This window comes from Stegodyphus dumicola, chromosome 4 (assembly GCF_044657685.1).
Source record: "Stegodyphus dumicola isolate Sdum_Otavi_A_Nest chromosome 4, ASM4465768v1".
Lineage (NCBI taxonomy): Eukaryota > Metazoa > Arthropoda > Arachnida > Araneae > Eresidae > Stegodyphus > Stegodyphus dumicola.
The window spans coordinates 225,875,573-225,898,255 of record NC_140771.1 but is presented as its reverse complement, the minus strand read 5'-3'; the positions used below and the strand labels follow the sequence as shown (position 1 = coordinate 225,898,255).

Here is a 22,683-nt window from a genome sequence, read left to right as displayed (position 1 = left end):
TAAAAATTTACAATGCGTGAACTCGAGGCTAGCAAACTACGCCTCTGCTTGGACGGTAAATGAAATCAAAGAACTAACTAAAGTTTTGAAGATATGTACAAGTCGTCGAACTAAACTACAGGACTCAGAATAATTCCTGTATCTTAAACCTTGCCGAAAACTACTGGCAGCAAGTAAATGCAATTAAGCCACGCGAATCAGCAATAACTCTAGGAGCAGACGCTTAAGCAGCAGAGGTGACGGCAATAGCCTAACTCTCTCTCTCTCTCTTTCTTACTGAACCTCCGTTTTTAACCACTTTCTTCAAGGTAGAATTTGCATTCCTTCACGTGCGCTACCAAATTTAAATATTCTGGCATTGACAATTAGGAGAATGTAGGCTTATAGGAAAGAATAACAAATTAAATAAAATTGGTTATTTAAAATAAATATAAATCTCTACACACTATTGTTTTTCTTATTTGAGTTTATTATCGAATAGTAAAAATATTGCATTATCGAACAGTAAAAACATTGCATACAGAATTAATCAAATACAGTAAGTTCTATTTTCCATAAAAGAGCCAATACATCAAATAAAAGTATCTAAATTCACCAATTTTTTTTTCAAATTCTCTACTATTCCCTCTAGCTCTAAAATGGCTGCGTGGCACTAGCGAAGTTCAAAACGAGATGAATGAAATGAGAACAGAATATGAAGAAGCAAAACTGGTGCCAAAAGTAAGAATTTGGTCCATTTTTAATTGAAAAAATATTTAGCTATTGTATTCAAAATATTATAATAAAAGGTTTTCTGCTTTAAAGGTGAAGCTGAGTGAAATGTGCAGTAACGCAATGTATCGCAAACCACTGATAATTTCCGTTGTGATTATGTTGTCGCAGCAATGGTCTGGAGTCAATGCTGTAAGTTATTTTCTATTGGAAACATTTAAGAAAATAGCACTGCGGTAAAACACAATTATTTTATTAACATAATATATTTAATAATAATTAACTAACATAAAACTAATAATTTGTATCCACAATTGCCTGTAGCACAGCGCATATTTAATCAACTGGGTAAATCAGTGTGCGAGCTCAACAACGCTGAACACTCACAAGGTGTCAGAACACTGAACACTGATACAATATGTTACTTTAGAACACTGATACAATATGTTACTTTACTGAACACTGAACACTGATACAATATGTTACTTTAGAACACTGATACAATATGTTACTTTACTGAACACTGAACACTGATACAATATGTTACTTTAGAACAGGTACCATGAAGTCATTTTGCCCTTCTGGCCTCCCTTCTAATCACGGTAACGACTGCTATGGAAGATGGTCGATTCCTTTAATTTGCTAAAATCTTCTAGCGGTGTTAGGATAGTAAATGAGGAGAGGGTCTTTACGACTTTGAAGTGCTCATTTTTTAAAGCGAATGAGTATTGCTTGATATAGACTCAAATAATGGCAAAGAGGCCAGCTGCATGAATGTTTTAAAGCCTCTCCCATACGTAACATGAATAAGAGCCAGTTTTTCGAAAACTCTCCATAATAGCATTTCTTCCCTTATTGTGCTTTTCAATAATTTAGTAAACATAATTAAAAACAGAAAAATTATTAGTGTCATTATCATTATAAAGACGCAGCCCTGATCCTCCTATCCGGCACAAGCCAGCCGTATGATAAAAAAATGGGACTGGCCAGAAAAAGAAAACATAAAGGAAAACAAATAAAATCCAAAATCCGAGTCTCGGTTACGAATTCCAATTCTATCTTTGTTCGTATTTATAAACTTTCCTTACTGTCTCTGCAAAATCTTTAAAATTTGAAAAGTTCCTTTTAAAATCTTCCTTGAAATTCTTTCTATATTCCTCGCTTGCACGCCGGGTAAGCGTACATTCATCGACGAAGTGCCTGGCGTCCCCAGACTTATCATATATAAAGCATTTATCATTATTCTGTAGATGGAACCGAAACTATTAATATATGCTGATTCAAATCCAATGGACAGTGCGGATTTGAATTAGTTAGCTTCAGCTTGAAAATTTGAGGGTATACAATGTTAGACATAAGTAAAGACATGCTTTCCATTTTCTTAAAAAATGAGGAAAATTTTTTAATTCATTATTTTGATCAAGATATATATTATTTATATAATTTTTAGAATATTATAAAGGCAACTACAACATATGTTAAATTAAAATTAAAATTTATAAATTTGCAAAAATAAATAGAGCATTTCAAACAATCAGAATGAAGGACAAAGTGATAAAAGTATCAGCATGAAATGTAAATCGATACTTTGTGGTGAATCCTTTGTTTTTGGTCTATTTGGCATGGAATTCACCAGTTTTTTTATTGTTCCAAAAGATTTTTTTTTCATTCTTCTAGGAGAAACCTTTTGGTCCACATACAGTATACCGTGTTTCCTTACTCTGTGGTCAAGATTACGTTTAAGGATATTCAAATAGACATGTTGATCTATTGTTCCATCAATAAACTCAAAGATTGCTAGCACCTTCAACCGACATCCATCACACATTTCTCCCTCTGTTTTGCAGTTGCTTGAACATGTTTTTCTTGTAGTTCAGCTTTCGGTTGTATCCAAACAAAATTCCTTCCATTACAATGAATTAATGAGAATTAACTTTCTCTCTCTACTTTTTAATTAATCTGCAGTAATGCAGATTAATAAAAACTATTAACTGTCTTATGGTTTACGTGATTACGGTAAAGCCTCGAAGGCAACCTGCCTAGGGGAAGGACGCCTTCATGGAGGACTTTGTAAGGGAAACTGGCTCGTACACACGATACACATGGGGAAAACCATGAAAACGTCCATGCAACCAGCCCGTTAGCGGGATTCGAACCTAACTCCCACTGTTCTGCTACTTTACCTCTCGGCCGCTGGTGGGCATTACTAGTCTTAAATTACTCTGATTGATAAGTACAGAATGACAAAATACACTCACGTTTGTGAAAATTGCAACACCATGAAGGACTTAACGCGAGTGAGCTGAAATTTTCAGGAAATGCAAAGTAGCGCATGATATGCAAATGATTAGAATTGCAAATCCGTAGCGCATGCGTATGCTGAGCAGCGCCCTCTGAACGGCTGATGGATCCGAATAAATAGACGGCTGTAGCGAGGCGTGTATGGTTATCGGTGGTTATCTGCTAGTGGTAAACGTTAACTCAATCTGTACTTATGCCTCGTCGACGAAAGAGAGCGAGATTTGAACAACTTACAGAGTTTGAACGAGGGAGAATCATCGGCCTTCGTGAAGCTGGATTGTCGTATCGTGCAGTAGCCTTTCGTGTGCAGCGTAACAGCAGCACAGTGATGCGCGTTTGGAAGCAGTGGACGGACGAGTGTCGGACAACTCGGAAATCCGGGAGTGGACCCCGAAATGTGACGTCAGCTCGCGATGATAGACACCTGGTCCGCATGGCGCGGACGGACCGTACAGCTTCCTCTAGACAATTGGCAGCACTGTGGTCAATAGCTACAGGTGTTTCATTGTGTGCTTCATCAATTCGTAGACGTCTGCTGCAGTGTGGACTGCGCGCACGGACTCCTTTATACAGGATCCCCCTAACGCACGACCATCGCCGCCTGCGGCTACAATGGGCCAATCAGCATAGAGACTGGCGTGCTGATTGGCAGCATGTCGTGTTTTCTGACGAATCCCGCTTTAATTTGTGGTACCATGATGGCCGCATTCGTGTCAGACGCTATGCCGGTGAACGCCACCTTCCGGAGTGCATTATCGAACGCCACAGTGGACGAACACCCGGAGTTATGGTCTGGGGCGCCATAGCATATCATAGACGATCTCAATTGCTACGAATTGTGGGCAATCTGAACAGCAACCGGTATATCCGTGAAGTTTTACAGCCCGAAGCTGTTCCCTTCCTTCAAAGCTTGCCAGGCGCTGTATTTCAACAGGACAATGCCCGCCCTCATACTGCTCGGATTGTTAAATCCTTCTTTGCAGCGCAGCAGGTACAGCTTCTTCCTTGGCCTGCGTGTTCCCCGGATATGTCGCCAATTGAACATGTGTGGGATGTCATTGGTCGGCGTCTTGCTCGTGATCCTCGTCCTGTTGCGTATTTCAGAAAGCATGGTAGAGGATGTTTGAGAGAACGGACGTGTATCGTTTCGCTCCTGTTTTTTCGAGATTTTCTATTGGAAATTCTGCCGCCGAAAGTGCGCCGTTGGTTTTAAAGTGTGTATGAATATCTGCTACATACGTGGATACTTTGTTTATGTGTGTGTGACCATTTTTTACGGAGATATAAGTGTTTTAGTGCAATAACAAAGGATTATAGGCTGCTGCAATTTCAGCGGACTTCTGTTCACTTACCTCGCCGCCTTCCCTACGGAAGGTTACCGCCGGCCAAACACGTGGCACCGAGGTAGGCTTAACTTTTTGCTTGAAATTTTTTAAGTCCAGAGATTAGACAATTGTTTTCAAAAATCCATAACTCTTCAAATTTTAGTGATTTTCATACCGGGTTTTGTTCAAAATGTGTTAAATTTTAAGTTCTATCTTTTTGTATTACTTAATATAATCTTGTATTGATATTTAACGAGTTAGTATATAATAGCCATGTTTTTATGCACTTATGCTAAATTTCACCCTGTATTTAAATAGGCTTAACTGTATTTTCATATGTATTTGCTCCAAAGGGTTTGTCCTTTTGGCAGTTGTTTTTCGCGAAATTTTTAACATTGTCGAGAAGTTGAACTTTTTGTCGAGATCCAGTTCTCGTCATTAGACTATTGTCGAATCTCACTCGACAAGTGTTCGGTTTTCGTTTTTTGACATTTGTATTGATTAAAATAGTGTTTTAAGTATATTTCTTGATCTCTCAACTGTCTTATAATATTCCTTAAGCATTGTTTCACTTTATTTTATGGTTTTTTTTATGTAATTTAATTAATTTTACTGGACTTAGTTGTTTCATATTGTGAAGATTGAAATCTATAATCTCTGCCTATATTTAGTGTCTTGCTATTATAACTGCTGATAATATACCTCGATATGTATTTGAGTCAGTTAAAATTTTAGTCATTCTGCTGTCTAAGCATTACTTTGTGTATATTGATTAGTTATATAGGAATTTTGCTTGTATTATTCTCTGTTATCACGTGTCACATAGACATTTTAATCTGATCGTTCTTAGTGACTTTTGGACATTGCACTTTTAGTCTATGTTTTACTACTGCTCTTTAATACTTTATAATGTCCCGTAAATCTGTTTAAACAACTGCCAGAGAAACATCACAGGGGGCTACTAGCGCACCCGATTTGTTAGACTCTGACTTACCTTATGCGGATAAAATTACACTACTCTGTGCTGATATACGCAAAGTAGCTACCACCAGCAGAGGTGGCAGAATCCTCTTATCTTCGGATCTTCGAGAGCATCTGTTACAATCTCTGACAACTTTGCAAACTTTGGCCTTACAGGGGCCTGAGGGCTTACCTATTCCAGAATTGGTGGACGCTGAAGTCAATACATCTACCATAGTTTGCTGTGAAGCGGTTCGACAACATTCTTTCCAGTCACCTGTTCTCCCATCTACAGCTGATCAGGCTTTGGCTCCTGCTCCATCTTTTGCGGATATTGTTCGACGACCTAAAAAGCCTAGCCTTATTATTCGTCCTAAAGCTGACACTACTAGTGATACGCTTAAAGAACAGCTTAATACCAAAGTTCCGCTCTCACAACTTAAAGTTGGAATAGATCGTATTACTAAAATAAATAACGGAGGTTTGGAGGTCTTCTGTCAAACACCTGATGATGTTGCGATACTCGAACAAGAACTCACGCGCTCTGATGTACCAGCAGACGTCAGTAGACCAATCAGAAGAAAACCAAGAATTGCTATCCATGACTTGCCGGAATCAATCACACCGCAAACAGTACTTTCAGAACTCAGCGGAGCCACGGGATTGCCAGAAACAGCATTCACGATGCGATTCCGTCTCAGGGAGCGACGGAAGGGATACATTAAATGGATTGTTGAATGTGACTCCCCAGGTTTTGCTGCGGTCATGCGTCGGCGAAAAATTTTCGTCGGCTGGCAAGCTCACAGAGCCACTTAATTTATTGGAATTAAAAGATGTTACTCCTGTCAGCAATATGGACATGTGCAAACAGAATGCAAGAGTAAGCGAAAATACTGCTCCTACTGTGCAGGAGATCACGGGCTCAAAGATTGCACAGCTCAAACACCTGAATGCATCAACTGTGGCGAAGCCAATAATCGTTACGGTACCAGATATGACTTCGCCCATCCCGCCTACCACCCCGATTGTCCAGAGTATCAACGTCGCGTCCAGCTCATCAGGGCAAACACAGACTACTAACTTCAATCCTTATAGTCTAGCATCAGGTAACTTAGTATCTGATTCTTCATTGGATCATATACAAAAAGATCTTAATACCACTCTTCTGCAACGAACTTTACCGACGGAATGTCTACAAATAAACCTTCAACATGCTCGAGCTGCGACGGCACAGACTGTAGAATATGCTACTTCTGAACATATTGACTTCATCTTAATCCAGGAGCCGTATTGTCTAAATGGTAAGGCGGTTGGCTTTCCACTGCACTGGACACTATATCAAAAGGAAGATCCTTTACTTCCACCCCGTGCAATTATTGTCAATTGTAATTCTTCCTGGTCTCCTTTACTTGTCACTGCGCAGCGAGATATTGTTGCTGTTCTTCTGGAAGTTCATCATCTGACAGTCCTTCTGGTTTCCATTTATTCCTCACCGTCCTCAGAAATCGAACCTGTGCTTTCTGCGATGCAAGATTTACTGACCTCAATTCAAATTCCAAATTTGCTCTTTTCTGGTGATTTTAATGCTCATAATGTTTCGTGGGGATATGCTACTACGGATGTAAAGGGTAGACTTCTGGAAGATTTTATATCCAATTTTAATCTCGTGAAACATAATTCACATGATGCTCCTCCGACTTTTGATCGTCAACATTCACATGGTTGGCCAGATTTGACTTTGTCTACTTTGCCTATGGCCTCTCTTCTTCAAGATTGGCGAGTAATTGAGGGTCTAAGTCTATCAGACCATAACTATATACGTTTTTCACTCGCGGGAACTACAGCCACCTCAATCATACGGCGTTATAATTTACCTGGCCGAAAGGTCAGACAGTTTACTGCAGCCATTCAAGCCAATTTGGCCTCTTATCATTCTCGTCTTCAATCTCTGCATTCTCGTGAAGATCTACAAAATTTTACTAGTGATCTTATGGCTACCATTCGAATAATATGTGATAGTGTTTTGCCTATTCGTACCACTAAGAAGTTATGTACATTAAATTGGTGGAATGCTCAGCTTCGTACTCAACAACAAAAATGTAGAGCTCTTCGACGTCGGCTAAAGCAAGAGCGTCGAAATAATATCAGCTCCAATACTCTGCTTCTTTACCGACAGGAAAGAGCATGTTACAAACAAATGATTATACGTGCCAAATTAACTAGCTGGCGCAAATTTTGTTCTGAGACAACATCTGTTTATGGTATTCATCATAAGATTGCGACCGACAAGCCGTTTAAGCCAGCAACTTTCCATCTTTTACCTACAGTTAGTCCTAATAGTCACCTGACTGAATCAACTCTATCAGAAGTCCTTGATACGGTTTTTTCTACAGATGATAATTCAACTGATTCCTCCTTTCATCAGACTATTCGAAATCAAACTTCTAGTCTTCAAACACCAGACGATGTTATTTTTACTACTCAAGAAATTCGGCAAGTCTTACGCCAACTCCCTAATAAGCGCGCACCGGGTCCAGATGGTGTTGACTATCGTATTGTCAAATTGATTATTAGCATCAATCTCAGTCTCTTTCAAAGCCTGTTTAATAAGCTATTCAATAGTGGAACTTTTCCTCAATGTTTTAAAATTGGCCAGGTGATCTTATTTTTAAAGAAACACCGTGATCCAGCCCGTGCCGATTCTTATCGCCCTATTTGTTTGTTGTCAGCTTTTGGCAAAACTTTTGAAAAACTTCTTATGGGACGATTGAGATTTCATTTGCACTCAACAAATTATCTGTGTCCTTTTCAATACGGTTTTCGCACCAAAAGATCAACACTGCACGCTTTAAAGGAAGTTCAAGATACCATCCTGCGCAATAAGTTCTCCGGCCACCACACAGCGTTTATCGCAGTGGATTTAAAGAGCGCCTTCGATACGTTGTGGTGGCCGGCAGTTCTATATGCATTAAGAGATGCCAATTGCCCCCGCAATTTATATAATACTCTTGCACATTATCTGTCCGATCGACATTTGATCATTTCCTATAATGGAGGCTTGGTACATAGATATCAGACTCGAGGGTGCCCGCAGGGTTCATGTGCGAGCCCCTTTCTCTGGAATGTGACATACAATCTTATCCTTAAGCAGCCATGGCCTGAACATACAACTGTGGTTACTTATGCCGATGATACCGCATTCATAGTGCGAGGTAGGACTCGTGATCAACTTCAAGCAAACTCACAGGAGACCTGTTCTTTGTTTCAGACTAGATGTGAAGATTTTAAATTGCAAATCTCTGAAGAGAAATCGCAAATTCTGATCATTCCTAAGAAGGGTGGTTCTATGACTCGTCAGCCGAGAATAACCATAAATGGCAAGCGTCTTCGTATTAAACGTGAACTTAAATATCTTGGAATTATTTTCGACGACAAACTCAATTGGATTCCCCATGTGTTAGATCTCAAGAAGCGTACTGCTGTGATTGCTCAATGCCTTAAACTTATGAAGGGAATCCACTGGGGCTTAAATCCACATCTTCTTAAAGTTTTATATGCAACAGTAACTGAAAAGATTGTTTCATATGGTGCTGCAATTTGGGCAGCACCAATGCAAGGACGCAAAGTCCGACATTTAAATAGTATACAGAGACCATTTCTCTTAAATATCACTCGTGCCTTCCGCACATCACCAACTAACGCCCTCGCAGTTGCAGCTGGAGTCTTGCCTTTACCTATTGCGGTTGAAAAGGACGCAGCTTATCAGTTGATTAGACAACTTGGCTGTTCAGTTCAGTTTGGAGATCACTCTTTCTCCTCCCATGATTATGAAGCAGCAATAAACAGAGAAGATCAACACCCCTCCCTCTATGGTACGGGAGTTAAAGTTAATCTCAAACCGAGTCATCAAGTTTCTCATGCTGATCTGGTCTTTTATACTGATGGCTCTAAATTGGAAGATCAGGTTGGCTGTGCATATATAGCCATACTGCAAGATCAGACAACTCTTCACCAGTGGAAATGCCATCTGTCTTCTTTTAACAGCGTCTTCCAGAGTGAGGCTATTGCTATTCGACAAGCAATACAAACAATCATTAATCATCGATATTCACATTCCTATGTTCTTACCGATAGTCTCTCCACATTGTATGCCATTTTAAATCCTCTGCATTCATCCCCCATTATTGTGGACATTCAAACTAGCTTGTCTCGACATAAAAATCTACACATTTGTTTGGAATGGACAAAAGCTCATGTGGGGAACTACGGTAATGAAACTGTCGATAGGCTTGCTAAAGAAGCAGCACAGAATCACGAGATAACACAGACCTTGACGGTTTCACGCCCAGTATCTAATCTAAAGCGTCACTTACTTCTCACAGCCATCTCCTTGTGACAAAATGCATGGAGTTCGGAGGAAACTGGTCGCCGAGCATTTGCCCATGTCCCTAAAGTAGATTTAGACCGATTAATCATGCCACCACAGCTGATCTTCTACATTACGGGCCACGGGCCTTTTCCCTTATATTTCGAGAGACATGGACTCTCTTCCTCTGCACTCTGTAGTTGTGGACAACTGGGCAATCCAGAACACTATCTAATCGATTGTCCACTTACTACTGAATTCCATATTCCCTTTCCACCAACGGATAGGACTGCCTTTAGTCGTTTTTTGATTAAGCAACGGCATCAAGTCAAAAAGATAGTCCGTTTAATTGACAAACTGATGAATCTGGGACTTGATCTTTGTGCCTTATAATATCGACATATGATTCAACTTCTTCAACTGCTTGTATATATTATAACCCATCTACTTTTATGCTCTGAAGTGTTTGTAACCATTGTAATCTATTGTAATCCATCTGTTATAAGTCGCTGTGTATAGCAGCAGTCAAATATTTGTATATTTTCTCTCAGCATCTTTTTCTAAGTGCAACCAGGTAATATTGTCTATAACAGCTGTCCTTGTACCTATGGTACATTTAATACCAGGTGCTGTTTAGTATCTGTATATCTTGCATTTGCCTATTTACCGATGAATAATAATGTTATCTTTTGCATATGCACATTTATTATCAAGTGCTGTTAAATATCTGTATATATTGAATTTGCATATTTATCTGTTGCATATGTATTGTCCTAATAGTCTCTTTGTTGTCCATAGCAGCTATCAATGTACTTATGGTACATTTTATACCAGGTGCTGTTAAATATCTGAATATATTAAATCTGTATATTTACCTATGAATAATAATGTTATTGTCTTTATTTTTATCTTTTGCCCATGTATTATCAAACATATAACTGTCTGTATTCCCTCATAATGCACTATGATAATATCTACATTGAACGTATTTTGCGTTTTTCACTGTATAATAGTATAGAATATCTTGGCATATCTAGTTGGGCGTATTAATGGTACATTGTTTGCCAGTTGTTGTTAAACATCGGTATACCATATACTTGCATATTTGGCTATACATTATACTGTTACTGTCTTCTTTTCATCAATTGCCCATGTAATATCATACATTTAATTCTCTGTGTAATAATAACACTGAATGTATTGGGGTCGCTAGAGATTTTCATTGTATAATATATCCAACCATTATCCATTGTTTTAAATATATCCATTGTATTTATACCAACATTGAATGTATTTTGTGTTTTTCACGGTATAATATATGTTCATAATTTGTGGCATACTTAAGTCTATATTTCATCCTTTGCAAATGTATAGTAACACATTTAACTGTCTGCATCAATTTATTTGCTGCATAAGGATCACAAGTGTCATGATAATTTTAAATGTATATTTGTGTTACCAACACTGAATGTATTTTATATTTCTATTGTATAGTATTGTATAGTATCTACTGTATCGTATCGTATTATGGTATTGTTTTGTATTGTATAGTATCTTATATCAGTTGGCTTTATACAGGTTAAATATGTTAATTTTTATTCATTATAATCGTTTAATTAGCTTTTGTATTGTATTGTATTGTAGTATTGTATAGTATTGTATGGTATCTTATATAAGTTATCTTTTATGCAGGTAACTGCATCAATTTATTTGCTGCATTAGGATCACTGGTATCATGACAATTTTAAATGTATTTTTGTGTCACCAACACTGAATGTATTTTGTATTTTCATCACTAGTGTCATGACAATTTTAAATGTATTTTTGTGTCACCAACACTGAATGTATTTTGTATTTTCATTGTATAGTATTGTATAGCATCTACTGTATCGTATTATATTGTGGTATTGTATCTACTGTATCGTATTGTATTGTGGTATTGTATAGTATTGTATAGTATCTTATATCAGTTGGCTTTTAGTACAGGTTAAATATGTTAATTTTTTTTTTGTATTGTATTGTATTGTAATATTGTATAGTATTGTATAGTATCTTATATTCGTTAACTTTTATGCAGGCTAAATATGTTATTTTTATTCCTCATAATCGTATAATTAGCCTTATTGCATGTTTTTCCCACAATACCACGTGATCAAGTGTATTGTACCGCTATTGCATTCTGTTACATTGTATTCTTTTATTTTTATTTCTTTTGGTATATCCTCTGTGTATTGCTGTAATCATTTACATTCATTATTTCACTATGTTCTCTATTTTTATGTTATATTGTCATTAAGTCTAATTCTACTGTCTATATTTATTCATTGTATATTATTGGGCTGCCTAACATCAGACTGTACTTTAGCTTATGTATATTCTATATTTGTGTGTATTACACCTTTGTAAAATTTTTGCTTATTGTCCAAACTCGCCCTTTTTGGCCCTGCATGCTTTTGTTATTTTATTTAATAAATGTGGGGCCTGGGCGGTTGTTGGGACTGTCTTTCGTGGGCATTTGGTCTGTTGGACTGCCCCCGGGTTGAATTTGGCTCTGGGTTTGGGCGCCCGGCGCGTGGCGTCTTGTAATTCCTCTTTAGGCTCTAGATATAGGTGGACGTGGTGCTATACTGATTAACCTTTTGGTAAAGGGACAGTGCCCACGTCCTCCGTTGCTTATCGCTTATCGCTTATCGTCCTGTTGCGTCTGCAGACGAACTTTGGGTACGCGTACAAACGATATGGAATGCTCTTCCTCAGTCAGACATTCAAACTTTGTTTGACTCCATGCCACGTCGTGTAGCAGCACTTATTGCGGCGCGTGGTGGCCACACAAAATACTGATTCTGATCTCTTGTTCTTGTTTGTTTGCTTTGAACATTTAATCATTTATTTGTACCACTACCACTCAACTGTGTATTAAATTGCATTCAATTATGACGATTCCTTCTTGGTGTTGCAATTTTCACAAACGTGAGTGTACAATTTAATTTGCATGAAACTCTATACTGTACTTTCGCTTTTGCCCTTCATTTTAATTGGTTGAAAACGTCTTTTTTTTTTTTTTTTTTTTTTTTTTTTTTTTTTTTTTTTACGTTTATTAATTTCAATTTTAATTCAGCCTTTTGTAGTTATCTTTATTCTAAAGATAATGTAACTAATATATGCTTTGATAAAAATTATGAATTTTATAATTTTTTTTATATATATTTTGTGAAAATTCAAAATCTGCCTACGCTTAGTATGTCTGTCACTGTATGTGGAGATTTTTTGATGAAGTAGAGCTTAAACGTTAGAGTAGTAATAGAGTAAAAAATATATATATCAGTCATGTAGATTAGTTCCCCTCATAAAATTTCTTGATTCTTATAAAATGCCCCTTTTTATTTTTATTAGTAGTTATTAGTACAGTAATATGTGTGAGCCGCAAAGATTACCAAACAAACGTTTTAGCCAATTCACAATGTCTCCAATGCCTTGGCGACTTTTCGTGAGACTGTAAGATGCTTAGTAAGCTGCTCAATTGATTCGAGTGATAGCTTCTATTTTCAACTATTCGGACACCAATGATGCTCGAAACGGATTAGCATTGTCATCTATTAGCGAACAGCCTGGGGCAACATTTACCCCTAAACAATGTTAAAGAAGCTAGCTCTTGTCCATATATTTGTAACCAGTAATAAACTGCCCATCAAAGACACGCAGCTCTATGCAGCTACATTGATGATTCCATCCCAAGCTATGTAACTGCTTCAGTGAGAACGGAATTTTTCACAAGCAAGGCAGATTGCGAGTTCCTCGTTACGTACAGATCAAAATGTGCCTAAAATCATAGATGTAACAGGCCTGGAGGATCAGGATGTAACTAGCCTGGAGCACTAGCCTAAATAGTACACAGGCCCATTCCTCTTGACTCCCTTGAACATGACGATAACACAGACCCATTTGGGAGATGAAGTTAGCAAGAAACAAACTTGTTTTTCTCGTATAAATATCTAGCCTCGTGAAGCCTTCCTACATTGCCCTCCAAAAGTTAAGGAACAGAATATTTTTCAAAGCTCACCATTACAAAAATGTCAGTAACGTTTAAATTCACACTTCATATGCATGACAGTAGCAAAGTTTAAGAAAATGTGTGCAAAAACAATAGCTATCACTTTCATTTTATCGAAATGAATACTTATATAGGAGTTGGAGAAAAAATGAAAAAAAAAAGTAAAAATCTGAAAGGTTTCAGATTTTAAATTACGACCAAAGGGGCGTTTTTTTTTAACATTTTGTCTGTTACCTTTATTTATTAAATATCACGTTCTTCGCACTTAAGCGATAAAATTCAGTTCAAGAGCAATATCGCAGAATAGTTTTAAATTGAGCATATCTTTAGAATTTCCGATAGAGTCTCGCGAGCAGGAGATAAAAATGTTTTTTCTGTACAACATTACCATGGCTCGCTTTGAAATCCTTGAGTTTGTTAATCAAAAATTCGTTAAAATTTTACAAAATATCAAATCGATAATAAAACAAATTCCAAATTTCAAATTTGAGTTTCCACATGCCCGTATTCGAAGTAGGCTTACGTCATTTAAAATGGGATGGCTCTATGTACCGTTGTTTTATCATAATGCGAGAAATATACATAGAATTATGCGAATTTTTCTTTATTTAATTTCTTCAAATATAAGGCAGGACTCTTAACATTTAGTGGCAACAGTTTGAAAATTGAAACGGACATTTATAGTGAAACAACGCAAAGTCGCAAAACGAAAACAATAGTCCTTTAGGTACAAAGCCCCTTCGGACTAAAAATTGTATTTTTTTCACGATTGTTGATCTTCAGTTGTTATTACAGCTTCATGAACAATATCCAGGAGAGTCTATCAATGTCTAGGAGGTGTCTTTTGCCCGATTCGTTGAGGCGGCGGGCGATCGGATGGATGTAAATAGGAATGTCACAAGCTGATACTGCTAGAATAACTAACATAAATAATTACCATATCACACATCGGTTGTTTTAATCAGAAAGTATACATTTTCATATTGTTCCTTTAATTTTGACGACCAGCGGGTAGATATTTTATAGAGAAGTCTGAAGTTTACTGAAACCTAATTTACCGAACTGGCGTTGCTTAATTTTTCGGAATCAGAATCCCTTCACAAGACGACGCCATTTAGATTTATTTTTTGATACATTCTTTCTAATTTATCCTCTTTTTCGGGCATATGTTGAAATATATTTGATTCGCATCAAAAATAACAAATTATAAAAAGAAATTTTGAAAAGCATTACCGAAATGTAAATTTTCCCTTGACAAAAAAAAAAAAAAAAAAAAAAAAAATCTGGTAAAGTTTAAAGTATGATATTTAATCACTATCGGGATGACAAAGTATTTTATATTTTGAATGCTTTCGTGATAAATATTCTTCTAATATAATCAAAGCTAGTTTTATCTTAGAGCAAAATAAATTGGAAAATATAAACTAAAAAGAATTTCTTCCTGAAATTTTTGTGTAATATTCGTTTTTATGTTAATGCTTCAACTCCTTATAAATAACTTGTTTTTCAGAGGGAAAGGAAAGTACAATGAAAGTAACTGGCAACGCTGGGATTGCATTTTAGGCAATCTGATTGTTTATCATTGAATGATCAGAAATTTGAGGAATTATAATAATATGCATGAGATTTAGAGTTTTAAAACTAATTGTTTGCCTATTCTTGAAAGAACTTGGAGTTCATACATTGCTGTTAAAGACTGTGCAAATTTCGAGAAAAATCGAGGAATCTAAGGGCGTGGGGCTCTTCTTGAAAGCAACGGAAAGGGTGATCAATATTTTAAGAGAAAAATTCCCTATAGAGAAAGCTTTAATTTCAAATGCATTTCTAAATTAATATCTCTCCATATTTTGTCATGTCATTTAATAAATTAATTTTTTTCTTCATACAGATCATTTTCTATTCCACTAGCATTTTTATGAATGCTGGTCTGTCGAAAGAGGCAGCAGTTTATGCGACAATGGGAATGGGCACAATCAATGTCTTCATGACCATCGTATCTATGGTTCTAATCGAAAAGGCAGGACGCAGGACATTGCATATGATTGGTTTAGGAGGCACAATGTCCGTTACTTTGTTGCTCACAGTTTGCATGGCTTTGACCGTAAGAAAATTTTAAGTAATTATAAATGCTTTTATTATTTATAAATATATTAACATCTTTAAAAATGTTTTTATTATTTATAAATATGCTGACATCTTTTATAATGTTTTTATTATTTATAAATATATTGTTGCGTGCGTACGTATTCGTTACGAAGTGAATGCACAAGTCCGATGAAAAATGAACAAAATTTTTTATTATCACAACAAAAATGCTTAAATTTTCTCAAATTATCATGCAGTATTACAATATCTCACAGTAGTTATCTTTTAACTACTCAAATGTACAATAGAACGTAATTCAAAACAGCTAAAGAACGCTAATCCGCGAATTCGCTATAATCAACAACAGCAGTTTTCTAAACAACAACAAACTAAGCAACTACTACAAACTGAGATGTTTTCCTCCTTTTATAAGATTTTAAAATCACGCGCTAGAATTTTCCAGTACTTTCTCGAAATCAAAAAGAGATATTTATTTATTTAATGCACGCGCTCTTGTATTTTCAATTTTCCGGCTTAGCTTTCTTTTAATATTCGTCACGCGCTGCACTACGCGAGAAATAAAACCATTTAATTTATAATTAAACTAACATTAGCTTTTTAAATACCAAATTCGTAACACTGCCCCCTTCCCAAGGACTGCACGTCCCGGGCAGTACAATCCCTGGACAGGAAGCTAAACTTACAACTGTGGCATAAACATTACATTACAATATCAAACAACATGAACAATAAATGCAATAACTAACTTAAACAAATCAAATGCTATCAAATACTAAATACAAAACAAATACTATATACAAATCAAATACTAAATGCAAATCAAATACTAAATACAAATCAAATACTAAATACAAATCAAATCAAATACACATTTAAAAACAAAAAGGACCATGGTCTGATACTATTTACAATTATTTATATTACGTACTATGGCCATAGTAATGAGCTAACCTGTCGTAATGAACGACTTTAGGTTTAGAGTTCGAAGACTTACGAATCCGAACCACGACGTCATTCAGCCTGTTTAGAATTGTGTACGTGCCATCCCAAGGTGACTGTAATTTCGGACAAAGTCCTTTCCGTCGAGTCGGATTCCACAACCACACTTTGTCTCCTTCGTGGAATTGATGTTCAGTAGCTCTTGTGTCGTATCGGGTCTTCATCTTCTCCGTCGCTAAGTTGACTCGCTCTCGTGCAAAGTTGTGCATCACTTCAAACCGGGCCTGGAGATCTTGAATATATTCCTCAGACGATGAAGGAGCATCTGGAGGGCGGCCAAACAATAGATCACAAGGCAGACGAAGGTCACGACCGAATAGCATCTGTGATGGAGAATAGCCGGTAGTCTCGTGGACAGCACTGCGGTAAGCCAGTAGAAACAGCGATAATTTCTTGTCCTAGTCCTGCTGGTTTCTGAAAACCACTAATGAGAGGTTATTAAGGATGGTTCGATTGAACCTCTCTACCATGCCGTCCGACTGGGGATGTAATGGCGTCGTTTGGGTCTTGTCAATGCCGAGTAGTTTGCATAGTTCTTTGATTACTACCGAGGTAAAATTCCTTCCCTGATCGGAATGTAACTGAAGAGGCACTCTGAACCTGGAAATCCAGTGCTGTATCATTACCTCAGCTACTGTGACAGCCTCTTGATCAGGAATAGGATAATCTTCAGGCCACTTGGTGAAGTAATCAACGACAACGAGTATGTATTTGTTGCCATCAGCAGTTCGTGGCAGAGGTCCCAGGATGTCAAAGGCGATTCGTTCAAAAGGTGCCCCTACGTTGTAACGTTGCAGCTTGCCTCGGCTGCGTCTCTTAGGTCCTTTCCGACCTGCACAGGCATCGCAAGATCGGCACCACTTTTGCACGTCATCCTTTGCATTATTCCAGTAAAAGCGCTCACGAACTCTCTGTAAGGTCTTCATTATTCCAAAGTGACCTCCCGTAGGGCTGTTATGTAGTTCTTTAAGGACATCCGGAATGCGGGATCTTGGAAGTATCAGCTGCCATCGGAACGTCTTCCCATCATCCGATTCGAATTTCCGGTATAAGACGCCGTTTCGAATGTGAAGTGAATCCCAGAGTGCCCAATATTGTTTGGTTGTAGGACTACAGATAGAAATGTCCTGCCAGGTAGGTTTTCTGTTTGACGACTCCATTAGATCAATTATGGGTTTAATGTCGCGGTCTTCCAGCTGGTCTTTCCTGACTTCATCATCACTCCACGGTTCTCGATCAGCCGATGTTGATATTGTAATTTGTCTTGCGACCGGAGTCAGCAGCTCGTATTTCGCTTCCACCCTGGAACAATATCGACAGTTTTCTTGGCAAGGTCTTCTAGACAGGGCGTCGGCGTTTCCGTGTGATGATCCCTTACGATGACGGATAGTGATGTCATATTCTTGGAGTCTATGTATCCACCTGGCTATTTGACCCTCAGGATTCTTGAAATTTAAAAGCCAGGTCAATGATGCATGATCGGTGCGGAGCAGGAATTTTCTGCCAAATAGATAGTGATGGAACTGTTCTACAGCTTTGACTATGGCGAGCAACTCTTTCCTGGTGACACAATAATTTCTCTCCGGCTTAGACAGGCACTTGCTCCAGTACGCCACTACACGTTCTTGGCCGTCTATTTCTTGGGACAAAACAGCACCGACACTTTCATTGCTCGCGTCGGTGTCGAGAATAAATGGTCGGTCGTGCTGAGGATACGTCAGGATTGGAGCAGATGTTAAAGCTTCCTTTAAGTTGTTAAATGCATCGTCGCATTCTTTTGTCCACAAGAACTTTTGGTTGCTCTCTGTCAGCTTGTGAAGGGGTCATGTGATGGAAGAAAAGTCCTTCACGAATCTCCTATAGTAGGTGCAAAGCCCTAGGAAGCTTCTCAGCTGATGGACATTTTCGGGACGTTTCCAGGATTTAACCGCTGATACCTTTTCAGGATCCGTCGGCACACCTTCTGCAGAGATGACATGTCGTAGGTAAGTCACTTCCTTTCGGAACAATTTGCATTTAGCGGGACTCAGCTTTAGATTGGCTTCTTTCAGTTTCTGAAGCACCTTTCTAAGATTTTCTAGATGCTCTTCAAAACTCTTTCCGGCGATGATGATATCGTCCAGGTATATCAGACAGGCTTCATAGGAAAGTCCTTTCAAAACAGTCTCCATGAGGCGTTCGAATGTTGCCGGCGCATTACACAGTCCAAACGGCATCACCTTGAATTGCCAAAGCCCTTGTCCCGTAGTAAATGCCGTCTTTTCTCGGTCATGAGGGTTTATTTCTACCTGCCAATACCCACTCTTTAAATCAAGCGTTGAGAACCGCTTGCTTCCAGAAAGAGTGTCTAGAATGTCGTCAATTCTAGGAAGAGGGTAACTGTCTTTCTTCGTAACCTCATTCAACCGGAGATAGTCAACGCAAAATCTTGTTGAGCCGTCTTTCTTTCTGACGAGAACGATGGGAGATGCCCATGGACTTGTTGAAGGCTCGATGACATCGCCTTCTTCCATATCTTTTTTTACAGTGTTCGCACCTCTTCCTGTTTAGCAAACGGCAGACGCCTTGGATGTTGCTTGATCGGGGGATGATCGCCGGTATCTATTCTATGTTGTGTCAAACTAGTTCGACCCACGTCAGAAGACGAGCGGGAGAAAACAACTTGAAGATCTTTAATGACGCGATCGGCAGCATTTTTCTCTTTATCGTTTAATTGTGCATTCTGCAATAACTCCGATGTAATGCTCTCTGAGGACACGGATTCTGGGATGTTACTCTTTCTTTCAACGCTGGTTACTGGAGTACACGTTGCAACCACTTCACCTTTCTTAATAACTCTCGACTTTTCAGTTACATTGGCGACTCTCACCGGGATAACCGTTCTGGATAGGTCGACGAGTGTTGAGGCTACTAGTACTCCTTTTGGGATATTACAGTTATTGGGATATTCTATGATGCCGTAGCGGAAATTTCTATTTTCGGCTATGGATCCAGGAAGTAAAATTTCTGTTCTTGCCGGTATTGTGATATAGTCTTGTGCTATGATTTTATGGACAGATTTAACTTCTTCATCATTAACGAAAAATAACGCTATGTCCTCAGATGTAGAATGCAATTCGTTATTTTTAAAATCCAAGGAAAAATTGTATTTCCTTAGAAAGTCCAATCCGAGTATGCAAAAATCAGTGATCTCTGCTACATATGCCGTGTGATGGTAAGCGGCACTTCCAAACGTGATGTTAACATTTCCTTTTCCGTCGATGTCGATCTTCTCACCGGACACAGTCTGGAGAGTAACGCAGGGCGGCGTCCAGATAAGTTTGTTTCCTAGTTGTTGAGCCAAATCTTTTTGGATGATGGTGACGTTGGCTCCTGGACTTGAGCAGCTCTGACTGGGTGGCGGTCTCGACGAGTGGCTTGCTGGGCTGCCTCAAATTTCATGGCGTACACTAGAGCACTTTTTAAATCTTTTACATCCGCCATTCGTAGAGCTTTCTGTATTTCAGTATCTCGGATGCCGTCGATAAAGTATTGCAAGGACAGGATTTCCCTTGTTTCTGTCGGGCATTCCGAAAAGGCGAGATGGGACAGCCTTTCAACATCCGCGGCGAGCTCCTGAAGTGTTTCGGTAGGCTTCTGTTGACGAGATTTTAATTGGAGCCTGCTGTAGTCTTTTAAACACTTCTCCCCAAAGCGCAACTCCAAGGCGCCGGACAGAGCTTCGAAATCTAACCTTTTGTTTTCGGGAAGAGTCTGAAGGATATCTGCTGCGTCGGCTCTTAGAGAAGCGGCGAGATGACAGGCCTTAGCTTGGGAATCCCATCCATTCGCATCCGCCACGATAGAAAATTGTGTCTTATACACCTGCCAGGAGGTCTTCCCATCATATGTGGATAGCTTCAGGGGTGGACGAGCAGGCATTGGTAAGAATTTAAAATCATCACTCCTGCTCCCTGCCGACGCTACGAATTTCTTTAAAGTATCCATTTCTTTGGCAACTGCAGAAACTCTCTCATCAGTTTGTTGTTCGATTTGGTGTTGGACGGCACAAACTCTTCCTTCAATTCGTTCCTCCACAGCAGAAACTCTCCCTTCTATATGTTCTTTTACAGAAGAAACTCTTTCTTCTATTTCTTCTTTCACCGAAGAAACTCTTTCTTCAATTTGATCTTTTACAAAAGAAACTTTTTCTTCAATTTGTCCAACTTTATTTTCAACTGTGTCAATTCTGCCTTCCATAGCTTCAAATTTATTTTCTATTATGCAGGTAATCTCTCTTTTCATTTCTTCTTGACCTGCTTCAATCTTTTCTTGACCAGCTTGAACGGCTTTCATTTCGTCCTTAACAGATTCCTGGCCCAATTTCATTTCTTCCTTAACGGAGTTGACGGCCCCTTCCATCTTTCCTTGGCTAGATTTCATCTCTTCTTTCATTTCTTCTTTAAACGAGGCAAATGCTGTTATCAATTGCCTTAATTGCTCTTCCATCGCTCTTGTTATTGGCATTCAAATCCCACTTCTGACACCAAAAATTGTTGCGTGCGTACGGATTCGTTATGAAGTGAATGCACAAGTCCGATGAAAAATGAACAAAACTTTTTATTATCACAACAAAAATGCTTAAATTTTCTCAAATTATCATGCAGTATTACAATATCTCACAGTAGTTATCTTTTAACTACTCAAATGTACAATAGAACGTAATTCAAAACAGCTAAAGAACGCTAATCCGCGAATTCGCTATAATCAACAACAGCAGTTTTCTAAACAACAACAAACTAAGCAACTACTACAAACTGAGATGTTTTCCTCCTTTTATAAGATTTTAAAATCACGCGCTAGAATTTTCCAGTACTTTCTCGAAATCAAAAAGAGATATTTATTTATTTAATGCACGCGCTCTTGTATTTTCAATTTTCCGGCTTAGCTTTCTTTTAATATTCGTCACGTGCTGCACTACGCGAGAAATAAAACCATTTAATTTATAATTAAACTAACATTAGCTTTTTAAATACCAAATTCGTAACACTATTGACATCTTTAATTATGTTTTCATTCCGTTTCCTAGAAATAATGTTTTTTTTTAAATAATTTATTTATCATTTATTATTTGTGAATTAATATACAGGGTGTCGCAAAGTGGTATTGTAAATGATTATAATTTTTTAGCCCAAACTAATGTCACTTTCCTGTTTTTCTGCCTGTTTTAAGAAATACTCTTAAATTTCTGTAGGAATTTAGCGAAGCTAATGAATCCTTCTACGGAAAGATTTATAAATGCTCGATCTGAATTGCCAAGCGGACTGATTTAAAACACTTTGTGTTTTCTTTTATAGTATTTATCGAGAGTGCGGATTTCAATTCTTCTGTCAATAATAAACTTAAACACGATAACTCCAGAGGCAGGTCATACTTTCTTATTCTTATATTATACAAACAGCATGATTAAAACCTTGCGGCATTTTGCTTTTCTTTCTTTTCTGTCTCTTGACGCCATGAGGTTCGCTCTTTCAAGAATTTATGTGGACTATAGGGGGGGGGGGAATGAAAGACAGATCTAATTCCGTTCTACTGGCCCGATTGACGAAATTCAACTTGCGTTTTTCATCTCTCGAAAGCGCAACTTAGGATACGTATTAGAGTTATATATAGCATTGTTCTAATATAGGTACTTCGACAAAAATTGGAGTTTTTTCTGAAATGACATGTCAGTTTTTTTCCATCTTTCGATTCTTTCGATTTCAAATTATGCCAAACTGCCAAATTTTCTAAAAATCGCAAGAGTAGAGTTTGGAAAAAGAGTTCTCAAAGTTTCAGTTCCTGAATGGTAATTGAATTTGGAATATATTTATTAATCTCTCTTC

At 38.0% G+C, this 22,683-nt stretch overlaps 1 protein-coding gene across 2 annotated transcripts in view; it reads left to right on the top strand.

Moving 5' to 3' along the window:
- Window positions 1-22,683, top strand: part of LOC118192580 (solute carrier family 2, facilitated glucose transporter member 1-like) — a 62,659-nt gene that overhangs the window by 17,791 nt on the left and 22,185 nt on the right. For both annotated transcript variants that reach the window (XR_015040546.1, XM_085814303.1), the window contains exons 6-8: window positions 632-720; window positions 805-903; window positions 15,603-15,815. Coding sequence is in view for 1 of the 2 variants with exons in the window: in XM_085814303.1 (XP_085670429.1) it covers window positions 632-720; window positions 805-903; window positions 15,603-15,815 (401 nt within the window). In the remaining variant the exon portion in view is untranslated. The remainder of the gene's footprint in view (window positions 1-631; window positions 721-804; window positions 904-15,602; window positions 15,816-22,683) is intronic.